General features: G+C 38.7%; 1 protein-coding gene across 1 annotated transcript; it reads right to left on the minus strand.

Annotated features, from left to right (window-relative positions):
* Positions 1–24684, minus strand: PLEKHA3 (pleckstrin homology domain containing A3). The gene is made up of 8 exons (XM_037044364.1): positions 24303–24684; positions 20450–20566; positions 14899–15054; positions 11711–11847; positions 10094–10258; positions 7294–7337; positions 4690–4805; positions 1–2025 (listed from the first exon to the last, which is right to left on the minus strand). The coding sequence occupies exons 1-8, from the start codon at positions 24340–24342 to the stop codon at positions 1898–1900; spliced, it is 903 nt and encodes a 300-aa protein (XP_036900259.1). The 5' UTR covers positions 24343–24684; the 3' UTR covers positions 1–1897.
* Between the last annotated feature and the right edge of the window lie 745 nt (positions 24685–25429).

The following is a 25429-nucleotide window of genomic DNA, read 5'->3' on the forward strand; positions in this document are numbered from 1 at the left end:
TACCAGAAATGACTGCATTTTATTTTTTAAAATATTTACAGAAAACTGTTCAGGAACTCAGCTTTTTGGATAAAGCAATAGAAAATGGATTTATTTTCTAGGAGTTCAAAACCTTGTTACAGTGTTTACATTATAAACCTATTGGTTCAAAAAAGAACTACCAGAAAAACTCCCTATCAGTAGCACCTTGAACTTCATGGTCTTATCACAATACAGGTTCTTACTACAAAAATAAAAAATAAAAAACAAAAACAAACAAAAAATTAAAAATCTATTTGCTCAATATGAAAACTTACTACGTTATCAAACTTCTTTTCTCAAATAGGACATATGAAGCAAAACCTCCAAACAGAAAAAGATTCCACTCGATACAATCGAATGACCTCTGTGCTATTTAAAATCACAAATACTTTTAAGAAGCATCCAGTTTATCTAAATGCATATTAATAATTATAGATTGCATGAGTCCATTTTAAACTTAAGGGAGAAAGCCTATAATTACAGATTTACTTTAGTACATACCAAATATTGACTTTAAAAAAAATCTCACATAAGCATATAAGAAAATTTTAGAGTGAAATAAGCCACCCTGTTTTAAGCTCATAGGCAACAAAATGAAAAATATGCCTCATTAATGTTTTCACTATGAGGTCTGAATATATAAACAAAATCAAAGCAATAATGAATACTATTAAAACCCGATAAAAAATAGAATATCAACAAATGTAAAAAAATACAATGTATTATATGATGAGTTTGAATGCAAAAACCACATATTTATTAAACATATTAACTTAAAAACATCAAACCAGTTTGTTTTAAAGTGCTCTTCATTCAAGACCTTGAACAAAACCATAACTCCAAAGTGAATTAAAAAAACAGTTTACAAGGCAAACACTGACAATAGATATGAACAGAAACTACCAAAAAAATGCTATTTGTTCTTTAATTAAATAATGCCATTCTTGAATAAGTGATATAGAACAGTTTCCTTGAGAGAATTCCTTTTTTGTATAAATATTTATAAATAAAAAATGTCTCTAGATAGTCTAAAGAGCTGCAAACATTAATACCTTAAAACTGCAGCTTAATGTCTATTTTAGGGGAAAAAAGCACTAAAATCCTCTTCCATTGAAAGTCATTTATTTCTCTGGTGAGCAAGGTCACTACAACATTAACTTCTTTTCTAGAACAGTGTAAATACCAATGCATACACATCTTAAATTTGGTAGGTCATTGTTTGATGCAAGAGAAAAATTAATAAATAAAAATTAAATACTTTAATCCAACATTTGGTATTGACAAATCAGTAGTGTCAACTTCACATATGAAGGACAGCACAATCTGGTTTGTAAAAAATCCTCAGTATCATGGGATTTGGGCTAAAAATATTTAGAATAGTAAATGTTTCCTTTTTGCTTAAAGGAATACAGTACAGTCACCATCAAGATGCTACCGTAAGTCATTTTCAGCCAGGGGAAAGTGACCATTTGGTCCATGGCACAAGTTACGTATATCACACTTCTGTCAAACTGAAACCTTACATTTATAAGATCTCATGTTTATAAGCTACAATATACTGACTAAGTTGTCAGTCCCTCACGGTTTTTTAGAAAAATATCTACATTTGTCCTTATGGATGTCAAAATGTTACACCATCATTTGTTTAAAAAGAAAAAAAGATGCACATTCATACTGTGAAGTTATTAGGAAAATACTCTTGCAAATAAACTATATAAAGATAAAATACACTTCAAAGGTATGTGGTTTTTGTTTGTTTACAATATACTATAAAGTGCAGAGAAACCCTAAGGGAAAAACTACTCCCTATAACACAGTTTAATTACAGCAGCTTTTGCATAGCAATACTTAGAGGAAGGTGGACACTTCTGTTTCCTCAGGAAGAGAAGGATGGAAGAGGATCTTCCAATTCAGATTTCTTTTTGGCCATTAGTCTGCTTTCTTCAGGAATGGTTGCTGATGCCAAATCTCCATTAAGTGTATTTCTTGAACAGTGAAGAGGCCCTATTAAGAAATTGATTAAAAGGTTAAACAACCCATCAATATTAATTCCAATCCTCTGTGAAGAACATTTTAAGTGTTCTATTCAGAGACATGAATTACTTTAGCTTCCTGCTAGTTTTTTGACCGTTTGTTTAATAGAGAAAAATCTAACTTTCCTATTACTGGCAGTCATAAGGAGAAACTTCAGCATTCATGAGATAAATTATGAAACTACCTGAAGTAGAAATATTTATGTTGTTCATCGCTGGAATGATGGTTGGCACATAATGGGCAGTCAATATTAGCTGAATTGAATTTAGTCTTTCTTAATTAACTATAGTTTTTTTCAGCCTGATAGTTTTAATAATGTCAATGACCTTGCTTTTAGGCAAAGAAACCACAACCCAAAAAAAGGTTACATCCCAAACACAAGATCAAAAATTAGGAACAGAACTAGGGCTGATTCAGGTCTTGTTCTTTCTGAGCAAAGCTGACAGGGTAACCCACACTGAAATTTCCCATAGTTCCATCTGGAAAGCAACTCAGAAACTACTGCTCTATCTGCCAGTGAACACAACTAAACACACTGGCATGGTCCAGTTCCAAGACAGCTGTACTTTTACAGGTACATACCATGTAAATTTAACATTAACATTCATTACTTTTATTTTTAAAGTCTAGTTAATAAAAATAGGAGCAGCTGCATCTCTCAAAGAAAAGAATATTTAGGGATAAAGACTTTCAACTAAGACTGCCAATTGCAAACCATGTATTTTCTAAGAAAGACCACTCTTCGGTCTCTGCTTTGTCTAGTAACTGTGCCATTAAACTTTAGGATAAACAGAAGGGAATCTAAGAATAAAACTTCTGACCTAGTCTACACTGGCCAGTTTTTAAAAGTTCTAAAGAACTGAGATACCTGTATGTATATGAATACGTATGAGTCTACGGCCATACCACCCTGAACGCACCAGATCTCATCGGATGAATACATATGCATGTGTGTCCACATGTATGTATGTGTGAGTAGTTTTGTTGCACTCCTTACAACTAAATTAAAGAATGCTAAATGGAATAAGGCTTTATACTTAGATATTATATGGAAACTGTGATTAAAACAGAAGAGAGCTAAGGAAAATAGCTAGCTTTGAAGAAATTAATATAGCTATGACAAATGAAATGTTCCCCTTTAAGAAAAAGGGAAGTGCCATCGACAGAAAAGAACAAGGCAGCACCGAGAACCTTTTCAATGGCTTTGGATTAAAGGCTCACAGACAGAAGGCAGAAAACAAGGTAAATCAGAACACATATGACACGCACCAGGTTAATAGTTTTTCTCCACACCTGACCCCTGCAACCCTGTTCCTCTTTTCCTCACCTCCCCAAAGTCGTACTAAACACCCAGGAAGGTTTCTTCCTCCCTCGCCCTTATCACTCTTACCCCTGCCCTTTCTTCCTTTCTTTATCCACCGCCCCAACTTAAACTAAAAATGGTAATGAGCACAGAGCAGTGCTTTATATCAATAAGTAGATTATTAGTTCTGTAATAAAAATGGACATAAAAAAGATACCATCAACTTCTAAAGACCTGAAAATGGCCAGCAGTCCCTTTTAGAATCTCCATCATCTTCATGAACTCTACAATCTGCTATAGATAAACCTGTTTCACCTGGTTAAGTAAAACAACTCTATCTTAAAAAGACAAACTCTATCTTAATCAATGTTTTCAGTGTATTCAAATACTAGAAATCCAACCGTTTGTCTTGTCCTATTTTAGCCACACTGTGACCCGGCCGGCTCTTCCAGGCAATCTACAGAGCCAAGCCACCACTTGTCACATGATCTCCACATGGGGAATGAAATCTGTGTTCCATACAACTAACTTACAAATAAACTCATGAACAAAATCTGGTTTGTAATTGGGAACTGTATGTGATTTCTATCCTGCACGCTTCACAGGCAACAGCAGAAACTTTGAAAAACAAAACCCTACTGATGGAACCCTACTTACTGTAATAAGACTATTTGTGTTCAGTGGAAATCATGATCATTGCTGTCTAACTAGATAATCTGACACACTTTCAAAGTTTTTTTCCCTAAAGAGAAAAATTGTTAAAATTTAACATAAATCACAAAATCTTTCCTAAAATATTAAATCACAGTAGGCTGCCAAAAACATAGAAAGTAGTAAGGGATAAAAAAGGTACAGGAAAAAATGCTACTATAACTGACCACCACCACCAGTAAAAAATTACCTTCCTTGGCCATTCCAAATTATTTCATTAACAATGCTGATGTTTTCCTTTAAACTTAGAACTTGTTTTTATTTCTTTTTAGAACTGTAAACTTTCCCTAAATCTTACTCACAAATTACTTTGTTCTTCTAAAATATTTTTTAAATGCAAATGTGGTAAGAATTGAATATTTTGGTATTACATGTAAGCCTAAAATATGGTATTCACAACTCAGCATGTCTTAGTTAATAATAAAGGCATTTGTAAAAGGACATAGGAATGTTTGTTGACTATGTACTGTTTGCTTAACTCTCAAATTAAGGAATTCAGTACTGAGTACAATGGCCCAAATACAGTGTTTACTTGTCAGTATTCTTCATTCCAACAATTACAAAGACCCAAAATAATTTTGCTGAATAGACCTAAGAGAGGCAGACCCCATCTGACTTACTATCTGGGTCTTCTAGAGACATATCATTACAAGAGTCTGTATCCGAGTAGGTCCTTCGGCGTCGCTGGGAGAATCGGTGAAGTACAGACGCTGGTTCTTTTATAGAGTGGCTACTCCTGCCAATTAAATAAAAAGCATTAAGCCCTAAAGCCTTAGACAAATGAAAATACCCTCAACTTATCTGGAGTTTTAAATGACTCCTCTTTAAATTAAAAAGGAACTATTTTATGCCCAAAGTTCTATTTTAGTAAATTCTACGTGTTCAGAGGTCAGGCCACAAGTAAGTCACGCTGTTTCGAATATGGCTGATAACCGGGATAACATGACCCTGTGAGCAGAACTAAATGGAAAGGGGATACAATGAAAGTGATTTCTTTTAGAGAGGATGATCCAATGAGACAGCAGACATATTGAGGGATTAACTAAGGTCTGAAAACTAAGTTGCGGATCTCACAAGGGCACAGATCTCATATCATAACCGATTACAAATAGCAGGGTAAGGGGGACAAGCAGGTGCTTGAGAGCATGCTAGAGGTCAACTCACTGACAGCGAGACAAAGATGGCAAGTGGAGGCTAAAAAACTATTTAAAAAAACAGCCTAAAAATCAGTCTAAAAAATTCAACAAAGAAACAAATCGCCACCACTGAACAGCGTCTTGGCTATCACTGTATGAAAGTCCAACATTTCTGTTGTTAATGACCTTATTCATCTAGAATAAAATAAAAATTTTTTAATTATTTAATGTAAATAATTATATCTTATTTTAGGTAAAATACGGGTCAGAAAAATTTCTCTCATAAATATAAAATTTTGTCAAAGGGATCAAGCTTCTATTTTTCTGGAAAATTCAGTTGGTGGAACTCTTCATTTCCTGATGGGACTGGATACGTGGAGAACATCATCACTGGACTCCTCTGAGCACATGACAGTTCAGTCAAAGGTTACATAACCATTAGAGGGAGAAAAACAGTGATGGAGCAATAATAAGGCCTCCATTAGCACTTATTCGTAATGTAGAAAAATGCTAATGTCACTATAATCTCATCACTTTCAAATGAACCAAGTAAGATAACTGCAATTTAAAAGAATGTCACCTACCAAGATAAAGAATACTCTAGCCCTGGCTGGTGTAGCTCAGTGGATTGAGCACGGGCCTGTGAAGCAAAGGGTCACTAGTTTGATCCCCAGTCAGGGCATATACCTGAGTTGTGGGCGAGGTCCCCAGTGGGGGGCACATGAGAGGCAATTACAGACATGTTTCTCTCCCTCTCTTTCTCCCTCCTTTTCCCTCTCTTTAAAAATAAATAAATAGAATCTTAAAAAAATAAAAAGAATATTCTAATAGCCTGGGATACTGGCAAGATCTCTTTAGAAGGTAAATTTTTTCAATGTGTTGATAGGAATATATACTTTAAAATACAAACTGGTTTTACAACGAGATACCACTTCACACTGGTCAGAATGGCCATCATAACCAAACCAACAAACAAGTGCTGGCCGGGTTATAGAAAAAGGGATCCCTAGTGCAGGATGGGAATGCAGGCTGGTGTAGCCACTGTGGAAAACAGTGGGGAATTTCCTCAAAAAACTAAAAAAGGAACTGCCTTTTGATCCAGAAATTCCACTGCTGGAATTATACCCTAAGAGCCCTGAAACATCAATCCAAAAGAACCTACGCACCCGAGTGTTCATAGCAGCACAATTTACAAGAGCCAAATGCTGGAAACAGCTTAAGTGCCCATCAATAAATGTGTGGATCAGAAACCTGTGGTATATTTACACAATGGAATACTACACAGCAGAAAGAAAGAAGGAACTCCTGCCCTTCATGACAGCACGGATGGAACCAGAGAGTATTATGCTAAGTGAAATAAGCCAGGCAGCGAAAGACAAATACCATATGATCTCACCTATAAGTGGAAACTAATCAACAAAACAAACAAATGAGCAAAAAATCAGAGACATGGAAATAAAGAACAAACTGACAGGGACCAGAGACGAGAGGAGAAGGGGATATGTACAAAGGACCCGTGGACAAGGACAATGGGGAGGGGACTGTCTTTGGGAGCAGGTGTTAGACAGGGCAGGGGAAAGCAACAAGGGGAAATGGGGACAATTATAACTGAACAATAAAAATAAATTTTAAAATGAAATAAAAAAGAAAAACAAAAAATAATAACTTTTTTCTGTCTTCTCAGTATGACCTTTAGCTCCTAATTAAACAACAGCTCAGCATAAACATATAATGGTATAAAAAGCTGTAGTAAAATGAGCAAGCTTAAGCTTTGGAGCCTTGGTGTGCCAAAAATGGATTTCTATCAACTACAGTTTGGTATCATTTCAAACATCTAAAAAAGATACAATAGCTGGCCAGGTGCTTACCTTGCTGGTTAACTTATCCTCTCATTTTTTTCTTTACTGACTACCAACTAGGGCCAGGCCCTATGCTAAGCACTAAGATATAAAAATACTGAGCAAATCAGAATCAGACTCTGCCCATACAGAATTCGTATTCCATACCCCTTTATGGTAATGGTCCAAAGAATTTCCCTAAGTAGGTATAACTTTAAGAAGACGTGGTCCAAAGAAAATGTAGCTTTACCTCTCTGAACTGCAAGAACCAGGGTGACTGACAGAACGCTTCATCTGGAAATTTAAAGAAAGAAGCATAATCCATTAGTCAAGTAGAATAAAGGAGCTCTAATATATTACCTTTATTCAGAGAAAAAGGTAGCTGGCCAAAAACAAAAAATATTTTTTTACATACTCAAGTAACATTATTTGCACAATGTCAAGCTTTCTCCCTAATAACCATTAGTGGGAATCTTTCTCAACACATACCAAAAACATGCCGTATTCTTTTCTTACTACTAAAAACCACACATCATATTTTATATCATATATGTGTCTGTGTGCATACGTAAATATAAAAAACAGTATACTTAACTAGTCCCCCCAAATCACAATATTTTTGACAAAAAGGTATATGTAGTAAGCCAGAAAATATTCTAATAAATCCCTCTCACTACATTTTTAAAGAGCAGGAACACAGTCTAGGAGCAAAGCTTCTCTTTACCATTCATTATTCAGGAAGCTGTTCCACAGATGTTCTAAAGTGTGTTTTTCATGGAAGGTGGCATTAATAATTCAAGTCTTTAAAGAACTTGGAAGAAGAACCCTAAGGCTCAAATAGGTTTCAAAACCATTTATTTAAAATACAAATAAGTAAAATTTATTAGCAGAGCATTAATAAATATGACAAATACTAAGCATCATTTAGAAGATTCAGCTAATACACTAAAAAAAATGGAAACAGGCAGCAAAATAAAACAGATTATTTCAATGTTTCACAAGGTAGCAAGAGAACAAAGTTTATTATACTAAAGGCTAAGAATGGTTGCTTTTATACACAGGGCCCAAGAGTCTTCCAGGTCCAATCCAAGTCTAACCTTTGTCTCATGTAAATAGATGCCTTCTACATGTGTGACATGAGCCACCAGTTGCTCTACGAAATCCCAGTTGAAATGATAAGAGTTAGGACCCATCCACTTTGTAGTCCAGGGACATCTAATATAAATGACACTAAGATGCAACTGGACATTAATATCTCCTTGAACAGATATCACTTCTTTTAGAATGACTCACTTGACATCCCCAATACAATTATCACTCAATTTGTGGATCAAAATGACCACTGTTTGAACTGCCATGATGATTTGAAATATAACTGAATGCACATTAATTTCAAGAGACACAATGAAAATAACTACATAAAATGGTTATAACTACCATGTTAATTTTGGAATTCTCCAATGTTTCAACTTTATTTTTCACCTACTTGTTTTTTTAAAGGATTTTCCTATTAATACTGTCTGACCTTACTTTCCCTGCTCTATGTCTCTAGAACAAATTACATAAGCCACAGTCTGTGCTTTAGGGGAGAAGAAAAATGGCACAGCAAGGAAAAGTGAGCAGCGGCCTCTAACTGGATTTCCTGTAATGTTTTATTGATGGAAAGTTTTGGTTTAAAAGAAACAATTATTAAAGTTTCTTATACATTAGTACATATATGACCTCTCTGGAATATAGAGAATTTATAACAGAAGGCATTTTCCTTAGAAGTTCAAAGCAAGAACAAGGCAGGTTTGAGGTATTTTTATTGTATCTGACTCTATAAAGTACCCCTTAAGTTAAAAAAGAAAAGTGTATCCCTTATACATCAATCTCAGGAACATAGCACCAAATACCCATCTCAAAAGATTTTTTGTTCAGCTATATGTGTTACTTAACATTTCACAGTATACCTACAATTGTTCTGAAAGCAACACTGTCAAACTGTATTACTCAACACTACCCTCCTGTGAGATGTTATTCAAAAAAACCAGAAGGGTTTTTAATTGTCAAATAAATGTCAGCACTATTTCTCCTTCTCAGAGATTCATAATATACGTCAGCACAAAAGGAACGGCAGAGATGACAGAAAAACCCAATTTAAGTTAACCTAGCACTTCCCAAGCTGATCTGGTCACAAAGCTCATTTTCATAGTACACCTATCTCAGAAGATGCTATTGGTCTCTCATACATTGATTAAAAACCAGTGATGTAAATAAATTTAGATAATCATCCTTACTAAATCTATTACAACTAAGTTTGCTGGGGTGGATAACAGAGACCAGGAGTAAGTTGTACCCTATTCTTTCTTCCAATAAATAAGTCTTCAGGTAATTGCTAGAACAGTAGCCAGGTGGCATTCTTCCTTCTATAAAAGGGCTCCTGAAAACAGTTTCATGAGAAAAAAAGTAAAGTCTCATCAACCTTATCTCACCTGAGAGTTCCCCACAGCACGCTGGAACAAGTTTACCAGCTTGAAAAGGATGACAAATCTACTGCCCTTCTCAACAGTTAGCTCCTCACATCAGCAGGGCAGATCTTTTGCAATGAGACTCGGATGAAGAAGACACTGATTTTACAGACACTCGAGGTCCGGAGAGATTATGAAACTTGCCTACTCAGAGGGTCCAAATGCAGACTACAAAACACTGTTTCCCCTGTGACATGCTGCTTCAGATTCCTTATAACTTCTATAAAGATTTGTTTAATTTTATCCCTATGACATGTTTTATCAAACAGAACAGTTCTCCTCAACCTTGTATCATATCATAGAACCCAAAGAACATTATAATATTTTCCTGGCACACTGGGGCAAATGGCACAGCTCCTCCAAGGGGAGAGGATCATGACTTTGGCACATGCTGAACCCACCGAATGAGAGGGTCCAATAGAGAATATGAATACAATTTTTAAAAATCCAGCCTGTTGACTATTGCCCTCCCACTGCCAGATTCCACTCTTAAAAACAGAAACATGCAATACTACTAGAAGAAAAACAGTAAGTTCCAACCATTTGAACAGGAGAAGGTGACACAGGAGAAACTAAGGGATCCGGATGGGAGAGCTGAAACATCTCAGGTTTAAACTTGGCGTTTGCTATCTTCACACATTCCTCAAGCGTTGTGATGAACGTATTACATGTGGCACTAAGTAGAGAAGAGGCTTCGTTCATGTTCTGAAAAATTACAGAGTTGAACAAACTTACACACAACTATGTGGAATCGTGCGCTACCTCACAAAAAAGCAATGAGTAGGACACCCAACTAGGTTATGTTCAAACCTATTTATAATACAATACATTAGAATTAAAGCAACACTTAATAATAACTGTCTGTCTCTCAGGTAAACAGTGTAAGAAACTGGATTCTAAGAAAAAAATAAGTTTTACATTCAAGCCAAATATCATACTGAAAAACCGTGTACAGAATTTATCTTAAATAAATCTAACCTAAACAGCAGCTTGACGGCTGCCTGAATTCTGAAGGCGACCGCAGCAGTGAGCACCTGGGAAACCACTTAGCAGCAGGCACGATTCAGGTCTACTCCAGGCCCACTCTCCCATTTCTTCTTTGGTGGAATAAAAACCACTAAATTTTTTAGGACAGCAAAGTGCTCTGACCTTGGGGGATAAATACAGACTGGTTTAAGCCAGTCATAGTTATTCTATGACCCTTTGGCAAACACTCATTTTTCTTAGTTTCCATTGACCCAAGCAAAGAAGATGAGAAGTCTGCTGGGAACTTTCTGGAATTTCTTGTCTCCTGGGTTTCTCTCTACCTAGGCTACCCGACCACTTCCTGCCTCTATATAGCACTGGCAGTCACCTTGAAACCTCAGGCCTTAATAGAAAAACCCAAGACAGAAAGAACGGCAAAGCAGAAAGATGGGGCATGCCTGGGTCTCTGATACTGCCCCTGAGCTGCTGGAGCAGATGTGAGGGCACACCTCCAGAAAGCTTGTGGTGACATAATACATGGCCATAGGGTTGAATGTACCTACAACCAAATAAGACCTTCCTCACACAAGATTCCTCCCCAACAGCAGAAGGTAGCAAGAGAGGTAGGAAAATTTCTTATCCCATTTCTCCCAAGTTAGGCAAAAGGGGACTAGAAACCACGTGGGCTATTGAGCCAGAGAGTAAGAGAGCTCACTGGTCCTATTTTATCAGAAAGAGTAAGCCTAATTCATAGCCTGAGTTTTGATTCCTATATTACTGTTGTGAAAATTTTTAAAGTTATATCATAAAGCTAAGTTATCAACTCTCAGTAGTTATGTTATGACATTATTACAAACGAAAAATAGCCAATTGTCCAATGATTTCAAGTAGTCAGCCTGAAGTGCTTGGAATGCTTGGAATCCTGGAATGCTTCTTCCCCACTCAGACCATCCAATTACTGATTGCCTGCAAAGATAGGCTTTGATTCCCTGAAGAAACACGCTGCTTCCTGCTTTACTCTGCCTGCACAGATACAATCTAGATGATTCTACAGATTTCCGGACAACCCAGAGTAGGGAGAGCTCGAAACAGCTGAAAATAATTCGTTCCCTGTCATCTTACAGGAAGAACCTCTCTCATCAGTTGTACTGAAAAGCAGAATCAGACATGAGAGAATCATCTTTGTTATACCTCTATGCTGGGAGATGACTGATTCTCGTCATGGTGAACAAATTCTTGAATCGTATGAACTTGCTGCATTAAAAGGTCACAGTAGAGGCGAAGTTCAGACATTTTGGTTTTCAGAGATTCACTGGTTTCACTTATTTCTGAAAACAACATATATGAACATTCAATTAGATAGGTTTCCTGTTTGGAGGCAAAACAACAAAATGCAATCATTAAAAAAGACAGCGGCTCTCTCTGGGGAGCGTGCGGACCCTCCCCTAGCCCCTTTGTTCCCCAGTGGGCTCTCTCTCGCTTTTCCCAGAACTGTGAGCCTCCCCGCCCTCCTCTGTCCCTCAAGGCACATCTCTCTCCCCCTCCTTGTCTTAAGCAGGATAAATTTTTTTTAATTAATACTACAAATAATATCTAAAGTGACAGACCTTGGAAACAGGACACAAAGGCTCAGAGAAACCACATTCTCTTCAGATAAATGGAAAAAAAATTGGCAGTCATATGTCAATCATGAGGTTTAGGTAGATTAATTTTTAGAGACAGGGTGATGACTGCTGAATGTCTCATACAAGATATTTCCATTCCATCACTCATATTTCATTGGAAAAGTGCTTACTTTTCTTATTTTGTTAATTGGCTTTTCTTGTCCTTAACTCATTCTTCCTATTCTAATGTTTGAGTTCTCTTAATAATATACAAATTCATAATTTAAAAAATGTCTTACACATGAAATTGAGCAATCTTTCACTTGTCCTATATACTGCAAATACATTCCAAGATCTATCACTCCGTTTTCTTTATTGTATATTTTGGCATACAAAAGTTTTTAATTTTTATGTAATTAAAACTATTGTATAGCTCTGGCTAGTGTAGCTCAGTGGATTGAGTGCAGGCCTGCAAACCAAAGGATTGCAGTTTGATTCCCAGTCAGGGCACATGCCTGGGTTGCAGGCCAGTTCCCAGCAGAGGACAAAAGAGAAGCAACCATACATTGATATTTCTCTCCCTCTCTCGTTCCCTTCCCCTCTAAAGATAAATAAATAAAATCTTTTTAAAAAAGAATAAAAAGAGCCCTGGCTGGTGTAGCTCAGTGGATTGACCTCAGGCCTGCGAACCAGAGGATCGCAGTTCGATTCCCAGTCAGGGCACAAGCCTGGGTTGCAGGCTGGTTCCCTTCAGGCCAACTCCCAGCAGGGGACGCACGAAAGGCAACCATACATTGATGTTTCTCTCCCTCTCTCCTTCCCTTCTAAAGATAAGTAAATAAATAAAATCTTTAAAAAAAAAAAGAATAAAAAGAAACTATTGTACATAAACATCCATTTATTTCCTTCTTTTCCTTTCACAGTTTCATTTTTACATTATATTATTTTCAGTATTTTTAAATTAAGAGTGTACCTTATTTTGTTTAATATCTCTGGACAGACTAAATATCCAGCCATAATCTCAGCCACTCATATACCAATACTTTCTAAACTGCCAGTATAAGCAGCAGAGGAAGAAGAAGAAACCCAGCAGGTCCTGGTGTTTCTCCATCCCTGAGAGAGTGGCACTGTTTTGTTGTACTGGCCAAAAAGCCACTCCAGCCACAGTGGACCAAAGCAGCTCTATGTGCCCTTTTAACCCAACCTTCTACCCTATTTAAGCCCATTCCTTCTTTTTAATTGTAGTAAAACATACTACTATTAACCATTTATAAATATACAGTTTGCTGGCATTAACTACATTCACGTTGTCATACAACCATTATTCCCATCCATCTCCTGAACTTTTTCATCTTCTCCAGATGAAATTCTGTACACATTAAACACTATGTAACTCCCCATTCTCCCCTTACCTAGCTCTTGGAAACAGCCTTTCTACTGTCTATTTCTATAAATCTGACTCCTCTAGGCACCCATACAAAGTGCAATACTTGTCCTTTTGTGACTGGTTTATTCACTTAGCATAGTATCTTCAAGATTCATCCATATGATAGCATGTGTCAGAATTTCCTTCCTTTTTAAGGCTGAATAATATCCCGTTGTATGTACATACCATACTATGTTTATCCACGCATCTATGTCTATGGACATTTGGGTTGTTTCCACCTCTTAGCTACTGTGAGTATTCATTCCTTCTTACCCTACCCTTAGCCATACTATTCCCATGATACTCATTTCATACATTTGAAAACTGTTACAAGTTCAATCCTTAGCCTTCATTTCTTTTCTTTTTTTTAATATTTTATTTATTCATCTTTAGAGGGGAAGGGAAGGAGAGAGGGAGAGAAATATCAATGTATGGTTGCCTCTGCCAAGGACACACAATGTATCGTGTGTCCCCTGCCGGGAACTGGCCTGCAACCCAGGCATGTGCCCTGACTGGGAATCGAACCATGATCCTCTGGTTTGCAGGCCCGTGCTTAATCCACTGAGCTACACCAGCCAGGGCCTTAGCCTTCATTTCTTACTATCCATAATTTAGTTGCTTTCACTAATTTAAATAACTTCTATTGTTTTTAATTATAAGAATAATATAAGGTCAATTTTAATTATAAAAATAATGAAAATAACATAATTAAAATGACTTATAGTGTTGTTAATTATAAAATAAGAAAAAAAAATTTAATTAAAACAGTAGAAAAGAAAAACTTAGCAATTACAATCTCACTACCAAAATATAAATACTATTGTTATTTTCACACTATATATGCATATAATTGAATACCATAAATTATTTGCTTTGCTTTTGATTTTTACTTAGTCCTTTTAAATTGGCAATATATATATATACATGATAAATTCAAAATGTATACAGTGAAAAGTGAGTCTCCCTCCCACAAATTCCCTTTCCAAAGGTAACAACCTGACCACTTCTTGCATATCTTTGCTGAGCTGTCCAGTGAATGGATATATAATTTTGAATCCTGTTTTTTTCAATTGTCATTTAATCTTGGGCATTTCCTCACATCACTGAAATTCCTTGTGAACATTTTACTGCACATGTAATAACCTATCAGCCTATGGAAGCCCTATACAATCTACTGATCCATTCCCCTGAAATTCAAACCTTTGTACTGTTTACAATTACTTTTATTATGATAAATATCTATGTATGTAAATCTACATTTCTGATTATTTCTTTGGGATAAATTACTGTAAGTGAACATGACAATTTGTATTTATGTAAGAAAATATTCTCACTGCAAGAAAAATTACCTTTCTCTTTTTTAGTCCTGGTATCAGTCAAACAGGCTTTGGAGCTCCCCAGAGCAACCAGCCACCTCTGTCTTTCAGCTGCATTCACCGCCTTCATGTAGAAATGCTGCTCTCCCGGAATGATTAACTCCATCCGCGTGTTGTCTGCTGAGTGGACTAGGATGATAAACAAAAGGGAAATACAGGTATGGACTTACGTAAGTTGGGGAGAATGAAATCACCACTCTCACTCAGTGGGAGCGATTTCAGACACCGAAGGAAGGGACTACCTAGTGGCACTCTCCAAACCACCCTCTTCACAACAGCCCTGGCTGGCAGCACTGCCACATGAACGAGAAAACACCAACAAGTCAGCCACCGAGACATGAGCCCCAAGAACTCCCTCCCCTGGGGCCAGCTGTACCACCTTAAATACATATGCGTTATTCCACTTACGATGCAATTTTTACTGATCTCTCTGATAGCGGCGCCACAGACTGCTCTGGTATTCCCCCAGCCTGGGACAGTGCCTGGCATATAGATGAAGTACAATAAGAGGAACTATAGCCACCTTCCATTAGAACAAAAGTTTTCAACTAATGAGCATATCATAATCACCTGGAAAGTATGAATATTTTGGAAACTTTCTCTTCCCTTCCATCCTCACCTCCTCATCTCCTATACCCCGCTTTGATACTAAACAATAGAGAGCAGGTCAAGAATCATGCTGAGCCAATTCTAAATCTTGGTTATAAGACTCAGTGTGTTACACTGCCATTAATCACCACTCACCTCAGAACAATGAGGGCACGGGGGATGCTAGAGCAGGATAAAAAAGAAGTCTCTGCTCTAGTAGAGGTGACAATTTAACCAAGGAAACAAATTGACACACTAAAAATAATCACACACCTCAATGTTGAACTCTCTGGTACAGAGATTTCATGTGTAATTATAATGAGAATGGTAAGAAGAGAAAGAAACTAAAAAAGGCTTCGAGAAAAGGGATTTTTGAAAGCAGGATCTGCTTAAAGTTGAAACAGGAAAACTGCATGAGAAAAGTTCTAGATGAGGAAATAAATATATGTACAGAGAATATCAGGAGACAGGCCTGAGTGGAGCATTGTGTTGTATTACAAATGATAATAGTCATGAATAGAGAAATGGTGAATGATGGGTACAAAAGATTTCTAGACTAGGCTAAAATTACCAAAATCCCAGAGCTCCAAGAGTAACTCTTTTTTGCTATTTGCCAATACTAGTGAAAATACCAACAGCTACCATAAGAGAAAACAAGGCTCTAATTTCCAATCATGTTTCTACAGAATGAAACTAAAATAAGATGACTCATTTTTAAACACACCAGAATTTATGTTATCAGTCAAGGGTTGCACCCTCCCAAGTACTCATCTGAGAAGGCACAAACTTAACAACAATGCTTCCAAACCTCTAACTTCTTCAAAATGGACAAAATCTCTCTATGTAAAACTATTAAACATTACTGAGACAAATTAAAACCCTAATTACATATAGGACTATACCATGCTAATGTATTAGAAGACTCAACACTGTCAAGAATGCAGTCCTCTCTCTACACTGATGTATAGATCAATACAATTCCAATCAAAATTCCAACAAATATCTGTGGTTATTTACAAGCAGATTCTAAAATGTCTAAGGAAATGCAAAGGGCCAATAATAGACAAGACAATGCTAAAAGAGAACTAAGATGATTTTGATTATCCAATACTAAGAAGTATAAAGCTAAAGAAATTAAGAAAGTGTGATATTCGCACAAAGATAGAAAAACAGGCCCATGGAACAAAAGTCTAGGAAAAAACCACAAGCACACAGTTACTCACTTTGTGAGAAAGATGTCTCTACAATGTAGTGGGTGAAAGGTTGGTCTTTTTAATAAGTGGTACTCAGTCAACTGGATTCCATACATGGGGGGACAGGAAGCATCTTGACCCTCTACTTGAGATCATATACAAAAATAAATTTTAAGCAAATCACAGACCAAAATTAAAATTAAATACAGAAGCTAAAACAATAAACTTTCAAGAACATAGCAGAAGATTTCTTAAGTGGGATATAGAAAGTTCTAATTAAAGACTTGACAAACTGGGTTTTAATGAAATTAAGAACTTGTGTCCATCAAAAGATACCACTAACAGAATGAAAATGCAAAGGACAGAGCTGGAGAATACCTCTGCAATACAAAAGGTCATTTGGACTACACAAAGAACTCCTACAAATCAAGGTGAAAGACAGCCCAATTGAGAAATTGGGCCAAAGAACTGAAAAGGGACTTAAAAAGAGAAAGTTCAAACAGCTATTTATACCTGAAAAAGTACTCAACATCATTGAATGAAGAAATGCAAGTTAAATCACTGTAAGAAAATACTATACACTAGAAATAATCAAAATCTTAGCTAATACCAAGTTTCGTGAAGGATGCAAAGCAACTGGAACTCTCATACTCTGATAGTTGGAAAGCAAATCGGTACAACCACTTTAGCAGACACTTTGGCACTCTCTGTGACAAAGACTCTCTCTTTAATCACACTTCAGTCTGGCTCCCCCGGACCCTCTGCTTCACTAGGACTTGGGCTTCTCTCTCTGTCTTTGTAGAGTCCAATTTTATCAGGAATCCTGCCAAGTGAGTTTAGCCAGAATCCACTACTATCTATACCTAATCTCCCTGGATATATGACCAAAATCCTTTTTCCTGCCACCCCCAGATAATACCTGATCACCCTGGCCCGCCTTTCACAGGAATCCTGTTAGGTCAGTTTGGTCCACATCCTTCTGTATCCCTGAAGTTTCCTCTAAGCAATTTTCCATCCACCTATCCCCCATTCTGCCCTTTTGCTATAAACTCCCATTTTTCCTGTGTTTAGTATTTACAGTTGAGCCCAATCTCCCTCACCCCCTGCCAAACCCCACTGTTGTAGTCCCTATACCTGTTACAGTAGACCTGAACAAAAGTCTCTTAATGTTTTAACAAGTATAAAGAGTATTTTTTTCAATATCTGTTAAAAGTTGATTTAGCAATTCCACGCCAGTTCTAGGTATATACTGAACAAAAATGCATACATATGTTCGATAGAAGAAATATATTACAATGTTTACGGCAGCCTTATTTATAAGTCCTAAAATGGGGAAAAAAATCAAACCACCATCAATACTAGAATGGCTAATCAAACTGTGGGACGTTGACACAATGGAAATACTACATTTCAATAAAAATGCCCAAACTACCGGTACACAGAACAGCATGGATGAATTTCACAAACAAACTGTTGAGTGAAAGAAGCCAGACAAGAAGAAAATACTGATTTATTCCATTTATAAAATATTCAAAATCAGACAATACTTATCTCTGGTAATAAAAGTTAGATTAATGGTTAACTTTTATCAGGATGAGTGGCTAAGGGGACCTGATGAAACTACCCCAGCATCTGAGATGCTGATAATGTTCTAATTCTTGATCTGGATGGTGGATACACAAGGGTGTTCACTTTGTAAACATTCTTCAAACCGAATATTTAAGATTTGTTCCCTTTTATCATGAGTATATTATTCTTTAATAAATGAGTAAACAGAAAACAACAACAAAAATGCTACTGTAGCTCAAAAACATTCTGGAGTTTTCTTAGAATTCTGCTACTTAACAGTCTTTTGAAATGCTCAAGGTTGGCAAATATTTGAACTTTGAATGTAGTGTGACTTCTGAGTCTCATCGAATCTCACTTGGAATTAAATTTGGGGAATGAGATAAAACCATCACTTTTTTAAAAGATAAAAAAACTCATGCTTTGAATGTGCTTCTTTTGTGTGATTTTTAAAAATAAAGCAACAAAATTTATCCCATATATTTCAGGGGACATACAAGTAACAATATACCAGGCTGAAATATTTCTGTATTTTATATAGCCAAGGCTCCCTATGGGGATTTAACACTCACTCTTCTAGAGTTCTAGTTTTTTCCTTCAATTCTCTTTGAAGAATTGAACACTTTTCATTATCATTTTGCCTGACCTCTCCTACCTACGTCCACCCTACACACACACCCCAACCACACATACAAATAAATCAGTGGTCCATGAAACCTTCCTCCACGAAAAGTACAGCATGATGTATTGCTTTATTTCTCCCATTTTGGAAGAACACTGTATGGAAAGGGAGGTGGGAGGGTACGTTTACAGGAGAGAAACCTGACAAACTGCCTGAGCCACAGAGTCAGGGGTAGTTAAGAGTGCCACGTCATGTTGATGGTACACACTCTTGTTATGATGTGATGAGAACGGCACTTTACCTCTGTGATTTTCTCCCCTTAAATCCATAACTCCAGTCTAATCATGGGGAAAACATCAGACAAATTGCAATAGAGGAGCTTTCCTAGAATATTCCTGACCAGTACTGGTCAAAACTCTGAAGATCACCAAAAAGAAAGAAAAGATGCCCTGGCCAGTGCTGGTTGGAGTACTGCAGGTCTGATCCTCAGCTGGAACACCTACCCCGGTCAGGGCACATACAAAAAGGCAGCCAGTCAATGTTTCTCTCTCATATCCATGTCTTTCTATCTCTCTTTCCCTTCCCTTCTCTTTAAAAGCAATGAAAACACAGGCTCAAGTGAAGATTAAAAAAAAAAGAAAGGAAAGAAAAACATCTCTACTACCCAGAAGAGCTTATCTCTTATTCAGCAAAAAACCAGTGTATGATTCTGACTTCATACTTTATCAAAAATCTACAGAGCTTCTTTATAGTTCAGCTTCCAATTTTTATAATTCCTTTCTACGAGGATGAAAAAGAACACTTGTGGATTCAGCATGAATACATGAATGGAATCCACAAGTAACTGTTTTTCAGCCGTGGCTGGTGTGGCTTAGTGGATTGAATGCCAGCCTGCCAATCAAAGGGTCACCGGTTCAATGCCCAGTTAGGGCACATGCCTGGGTTGCAGGCTAGGTCCCCAGTAGGGGGCATGTGAGAGGCAACCACACACTGATGTTTCCCTCTCTCTCTCTCTCTCTCTCTCTGTCTCCCTCCCTTCCCTTCTGTTTAAAAATAAATACAAATTTTTTTAAAAAGAAATTGTTTTTCAAGTCCAAACTGGAAGACATGCACTAGTACTTTGAAATTCAATTCAAAGTATGTTTATAGAGAGAAACATCAAACAATGTACTTAACAATGCTAAGTGCCACTCCTGGATGGTAAGGAAATAAATGGTATTAAAAGATCCCTACTTGGCCCTGGCCAGGTGGCTCAGTTCATTGGAACATCATCCTGTACAGCTAAAAGGTTGTGGATTTGATTCCAAGTCAGGGCACATTACTTAGGATGCGGGTTCAATCTTCGGTCGGGGACCATATGGGGGGCAACCAGTCCATGTTTCCCTCTCACATTAATCTCCCTCTCTCTCAAATCAATAAGCAAATCCTTGGGTGAGAATTATAAATAAATAAATAAATCCCTACTCGGTTAAAAGTGCTTTTTTCCTGGTTTTGGAGTATGTTGCAGAACCCTTTACTTACCTTTACATAACTCCACAGTCTGCTAATTACTTACCTTTAATTTCACAAACTGCCATCTTTATACTTCCTTTGCTCCCTTTGCAAACATCATCTTGTGAATCATAGTAGGACAGGATTCCATTATCTAAAACAAACCAACGAGGCTGCCAACCTATAAAAACATAAATAAGAAATTACTTTCAGCACATAGAAAACGATGATTTCAAAACTTACCATCCATGTTATTTCTTTGCTCTAAAATAACATTCTGACAATCAATTTTTTAATTGACAAGCCTTGCCCAAACTGTTTTGGCACCAATCTCCTCTTTGTTGAGAAAGATTTCTGAGGAAATCTCTAGATCAGCATAAATATAAGGAGTAACACCTTTATTCTGGCTCACAACCTTCTCACTAACAACCAGTAAGACCTGTCCTCAAAAGCAGCCCTACACAGGGTGCAATATAACTGTCCCCTTTTTCTAAAAGGGAGCAGAGTTTGGGTTATGATATAATGGAAAAAGCAAAAGAAGACCTGAATTCTAGCCCTAGCTCTACTACCATTCTTTAGTTGGGTAACCTAGGACAAATCTTTTCACTTCAATAATATCAAAATGTCCATCTCTAAAATGAGTGAATTGAGTAAGAGGACCCGTTAGGTGCCACCTAGCTCTCTAATTCTACAATGTGACCTTCCCTCTCCAATAAAATATTTCCTAAGCAAACTCCTGTGCACACAGTGAGTGCTGCTAGATGACTTCCAGTCTCTCAACCAGAAGATGCATGCCCTGTGGCGAGAGCATGGATCCCCACCACCCCCTTCTCCTTGCTCTGCTGCTGAATGGCTCTGGCAGAAATGCTAGAAACTGCAACCACTCATTGAATTAGTACTTATTCAGTGACTAGAGCACACGACTATCACAGACTTGGCTCCAAGGCAAAGCTGGGGATGAGGATGATGGCTCTTCTCAGAGCTCAGCTCCCATTCTTGGCAAGCCAAACTCAGTGTTCCCTGAAATCTTACTGAGCATGCTACTAATCTACTACTGTTCGCTGATTAATAACACGGGGACCATGCTGAAGGGAGTGTGACTGTCCCTGTTCTTTCTGGGACTATTAAATCACAATTCAGCCTGCTCATTTTGCACATAGCCTACTACATGATTACTCAATCCCATTTTTCCAGGGCCAAATAGTGCTAAGACAGTGACAGATGGGGGAAATCATTCTTACATCCTAATGCAGACCCAGGATTTACCTACTCAAAAGCCTTTATCTGTATCATTTTTAAAATGGCACTGCTGAGTCACCATAAAAAGATTTCATTTCACAGCAGGGACTGTCATAATACTGTTCAGAGAAATGAATATCCAAAAAAAGTTTCTGATGCTTGGAAAATTCTTTTTATTAAATACTACATTCCCTAATGAGGCCTAGGGAAACTCTTAGAAGTGCGGCCTCTTAAAAATGGAACTCTTAGAAGGTAAGTTCTTTTGGTCCATGAACTTTAACTTATTCGTCGTTGCATTCCCAGCAGCTAGAATGGTGCCTGGCACATATAGGTACCAAAAAAAGTGCATTTCTCAAGTGACTGATTGAATCAAAGATTAAATACCAGAAACGTGAGATATTACATGTTATCCCTAAGAGTATAGATATGCAGTATACACATGAGAGTATGTTGTATTGAGCATGCATAGAAATGATGAAGACATTATCTTCCCAAACATTAAGTCACCTGGGCAAACAAACTGTAAGCAGAGTATGTGAAAATACACTCCTCCACCCCAGGCCCAGTGTGATTTTGTAAGCTTGCAATGTTGTAATTCAGTATGTCTTTAAAACAAATATTGAGAAAAATGACTCATTTAGAATTTATAGCAACTTGAAAGATGACCACAGTTAATTACCCTAAAACTGTTCATTATCTCCTCACACCTTTTTGGAGAAATACTTAATAAAACAATCTCTAATTGATTCACGCATTCATGAAACGGAGGGCTATATCTGTAAAAAAAAAAGACTCATAGGTATTCCCTCTTAAAAAAATTTTTTTTTAAAACACATTCTTTTTATCTCCAACTACCAAATGTTACTAAATTCCTTATTCTCCACAAAGGATTCTCAAAGAACACTGTGATTGAACTGGAAGGTTCCTTAAAAATCACTTAGTATGAACAGCTGCTCAGCTTTCTGACCTAAGATGGACTAAAATTAATAATCAGCATGCCACTGAACCAAATTTAAATTTTCAAAATGGAACTCTTCCAACCAAAAGATTTAATTTCATCAAGCTTCTACACTGCATACTAGCAGTTCATTTAAATGCTCTGCAATGACTAAAACCTTAAGCACATGTGGTTAAAAGTTCAATCAGCTGATGTTCAGTGCCACTGAAGATGAGAAAGACAGCCAGCAACCAAGACCACACATTTTCAATACAGGAATAAATTATGACTCATCTCAGTAATTGCCTGTTACTCTGGGTTATGCATAAGCGCCTCCTTCAAAAGACCTCCCAAAACACATAAACATTTGCAATGAGATGATCATTTGCATCTCAAACCACAGAAACTACTGTCTTAAAGTTAATGCAATATCTCAACTAAAAAATATGAAAATGCTTAATAAAAAGTTTGCCTCATTTTAAATGTTTCCTGTTAAAAGATATTTATAGAAACTAATTGACATTTTAGTGTAAAAAACATAACACATCCATCTATCATAAAAGATGAAATATTTGCTACTATAAATCTGGCATACCAATGTAATTAATTTAAAAAAACAGGCAACTGTAATTCAAAGTATTTATGCAGATTTTGCGCAAGGTCAGGCAGACACAAGTTGAACTTACCGTACAATTACTAAGGGCTATAATACTTGTGGCAGGGTGAGAAAGTGGGCCGCAAGTCAAGAGTTACCGGCTATTATAATGGACCAAGAAATCTGTTTGCTATTTAATCTTATTTAAAACCCATTCCCCTTCCTCTAATGTGGCAAGATCATAGAATTCTGGATAGGAAGGCACCTTCAGGATAAAGCAGTTGATTACTCTGGCCTTGGATTGAGCTCTTGAGAGAACAAGTGGCTTGTCACTACTGCTGGTTGATGGCAGAGATGGGTCTAGAACTGAGATTTAATAGTCTTAACAAGTCAGGTGGTTAGTGTCATGGCAAAGGGTATTGTGTACTGGTCTCAGGTCTACAGAAACGCCTAACTGGGGAGTTCCTGCCAAGCCCCTCCATGGGTGAAACTGACTTCCCTGCTCCTCTTCAGCATATTGCACCTCCTTCCAGGTATTTCTCACACCTTCCTGAATTCCAAAACATAAAGCTACCTCACTGACAACCAACTCCTAAGAGAATATTACCTAGGGACAGCTTCCAAAATCATGCTCGCTACGCACAAACTTCATGAGAACTATTAAAATAAACCGCGTTGCTAAGGAAATGTGAAAGAAATAACAGAAAAAGATTTCTTAAAATTAAATCTTGACCTTAGGGGGCCCATTCCAGTCTCATACCCTTACAACTCAGTTATTAACAAAACGATGAATGAGGTGTAAATAAGGTCAGAGACTGCAACGGCACAGGTAGAGCGCCTGGGAATCGTTCAGGAAACTACAGGAGTAAACGCAGTACCATTACTCCGGCCAAGAAGTGGTCCCGTGCACTTCCCACCCCCCCACCCCCCCGAAGGTGCGCCGTCTGAACTGCAGAGGCCGAAGGGGCTCTAACAGGGACACGCACAGGGATTAAGCCCGGGAACCAGGCAGATTCAATTCGCTGAGGAGCACCACGGGCCAAGCAGTGGGAGGGAGAGCCCCTGACCTGCCTTCTCCGCAGCCTCCTCCGCTAAGCCCGCCCAAGCCCCCTGCCCGCTGCCCCCCGGGCGCCCGAACCCTCGTACCAGTGAGATAGTTGGTCCACTTGTACAGAACCCCCTCCATGCTTCACAGCCCGGCGCCGCTCATCCTCCTGGCCCGACACCGGCCGCGGTGCTGGGGCGAGCGCGGAGCCTGGACAGCCGCTCCCGGCCCGCCGGGCCCCTTCCCCGGACGGCCCCGAGCCCCCCTCAGCCCGCGCGCGCGCGCGCCGCGGGTACGTGGCGGGCCCTTAGAGGCCGGGACGGCGGCCGCCTCGTGGAGCTCGGGGACCGCGATGCGCGGGCTCAGACATCCCCGGCGGAGCTTGGGCGACGGCGGCGACAGAACAGTAACCGCAGGCGGCCCCCCGCTCGCGTCTCCGCGCCCCGGCTGCTCCCTTCCGCGCTCCGGCAACTCCTTCCTCTTCGCCTGCCTTCCTTCCCCCCGGGCTCCCCGTTTGTTTTCATTGACCCCGACGTCGCTTTCACTTCCTGGTTGAAAGGGGCCGGCAAGTCCCGGGAAAACCCCTCCCCGGCGGCGCGGCTGGAGGAGCGGACGCGGCCAGCTACGGTCCCACCGCGGGGCCCGGGGCTGCGCGAGGGCGCGCCCGCGTCTCCGGGTCCCAACCTCAGACTCCCAACCGGGGCGCCCTGCGTCTCCTCATCCTCCCTCAGGGTCGTGGCTGGCTCCTCCTTCGGCCCCGGCAGCCGCGGCGCCGACCGACCCCCAGTGCCCGGACCAAAGCCTCAGGGCCCGGAACTAGCGGGCTCCGACCCCGGGCCTACCCAAGGGGGTGGTGACTTAGGCCTCTCAGATTTTCTGCAACTGAGCCTCAGGTTTCTTCTGGTGGTGGTGGGTTTTTTTGCGGGGGGGGGGGGGGGGAGTTGTTTGTGTGTTTGTATTTCCAAGAAAATAAAAGACTTCTCATTTAGGGTCCTTCCCATCCTGACACTCAGGGGGTCGGAAAGTCCCGGGAAGGCGGTGTGTCACTGAGGGTCCCCTGGCTTGGAGTTGCCAGGGGACCCAAGGAATTGTCGTCTGCTCAACAATTAACCTTAGATAGCCACGACTTCGTTTAGAATAGAAAACAAGGAATCAAACTCTGGGGCTTATTTTATTCAAAAAATGGGGCTTTCCCCCAGCTTTTATGATTTTTAAAAATCACTTGAAA

Source organism: Sturnira hondurensis, unplaced genomic scaffold, assembly GCF_014824575.4.
Source record: "Sturnira hondurensis isolate 20B ecotype Veracruz unplaced genomic scaffold, ASM1482457v3 Scaffold0004136, whole genome shotgun sequence".
Classification (NCBI taxonomy): Eukaryota; Metazoa; Chordata; class Mammalia; order Chiroptera; family Phyllostomidae; genus Sturnira; species Sturnira hondurensis.

Bases quoted from the DNA above. Each gene is read 5' to 3' on its own strand.
- PLEKHA3 (XM_037044364.1), bottom strand. From the start codon at position 24,342: ATGGAGGGGGTTCTGTACAAGTGGACCAACTATCTCACTG. The intron at 10,259-11,710 runs GTATAACAAAGA...GTAATTTTTCAG, and splicing joins AGTCATCTCCCAGCATAGAG to AACATGAACGAAGCCTCTTC. The intron at 2,026-4,689 runs GTAAGTCAGATG...ATTTCTTAATAG, and splicing joins GTCTCTAGAAGACCCAGATA to GGCCTCTTCACTGTTCAAGA.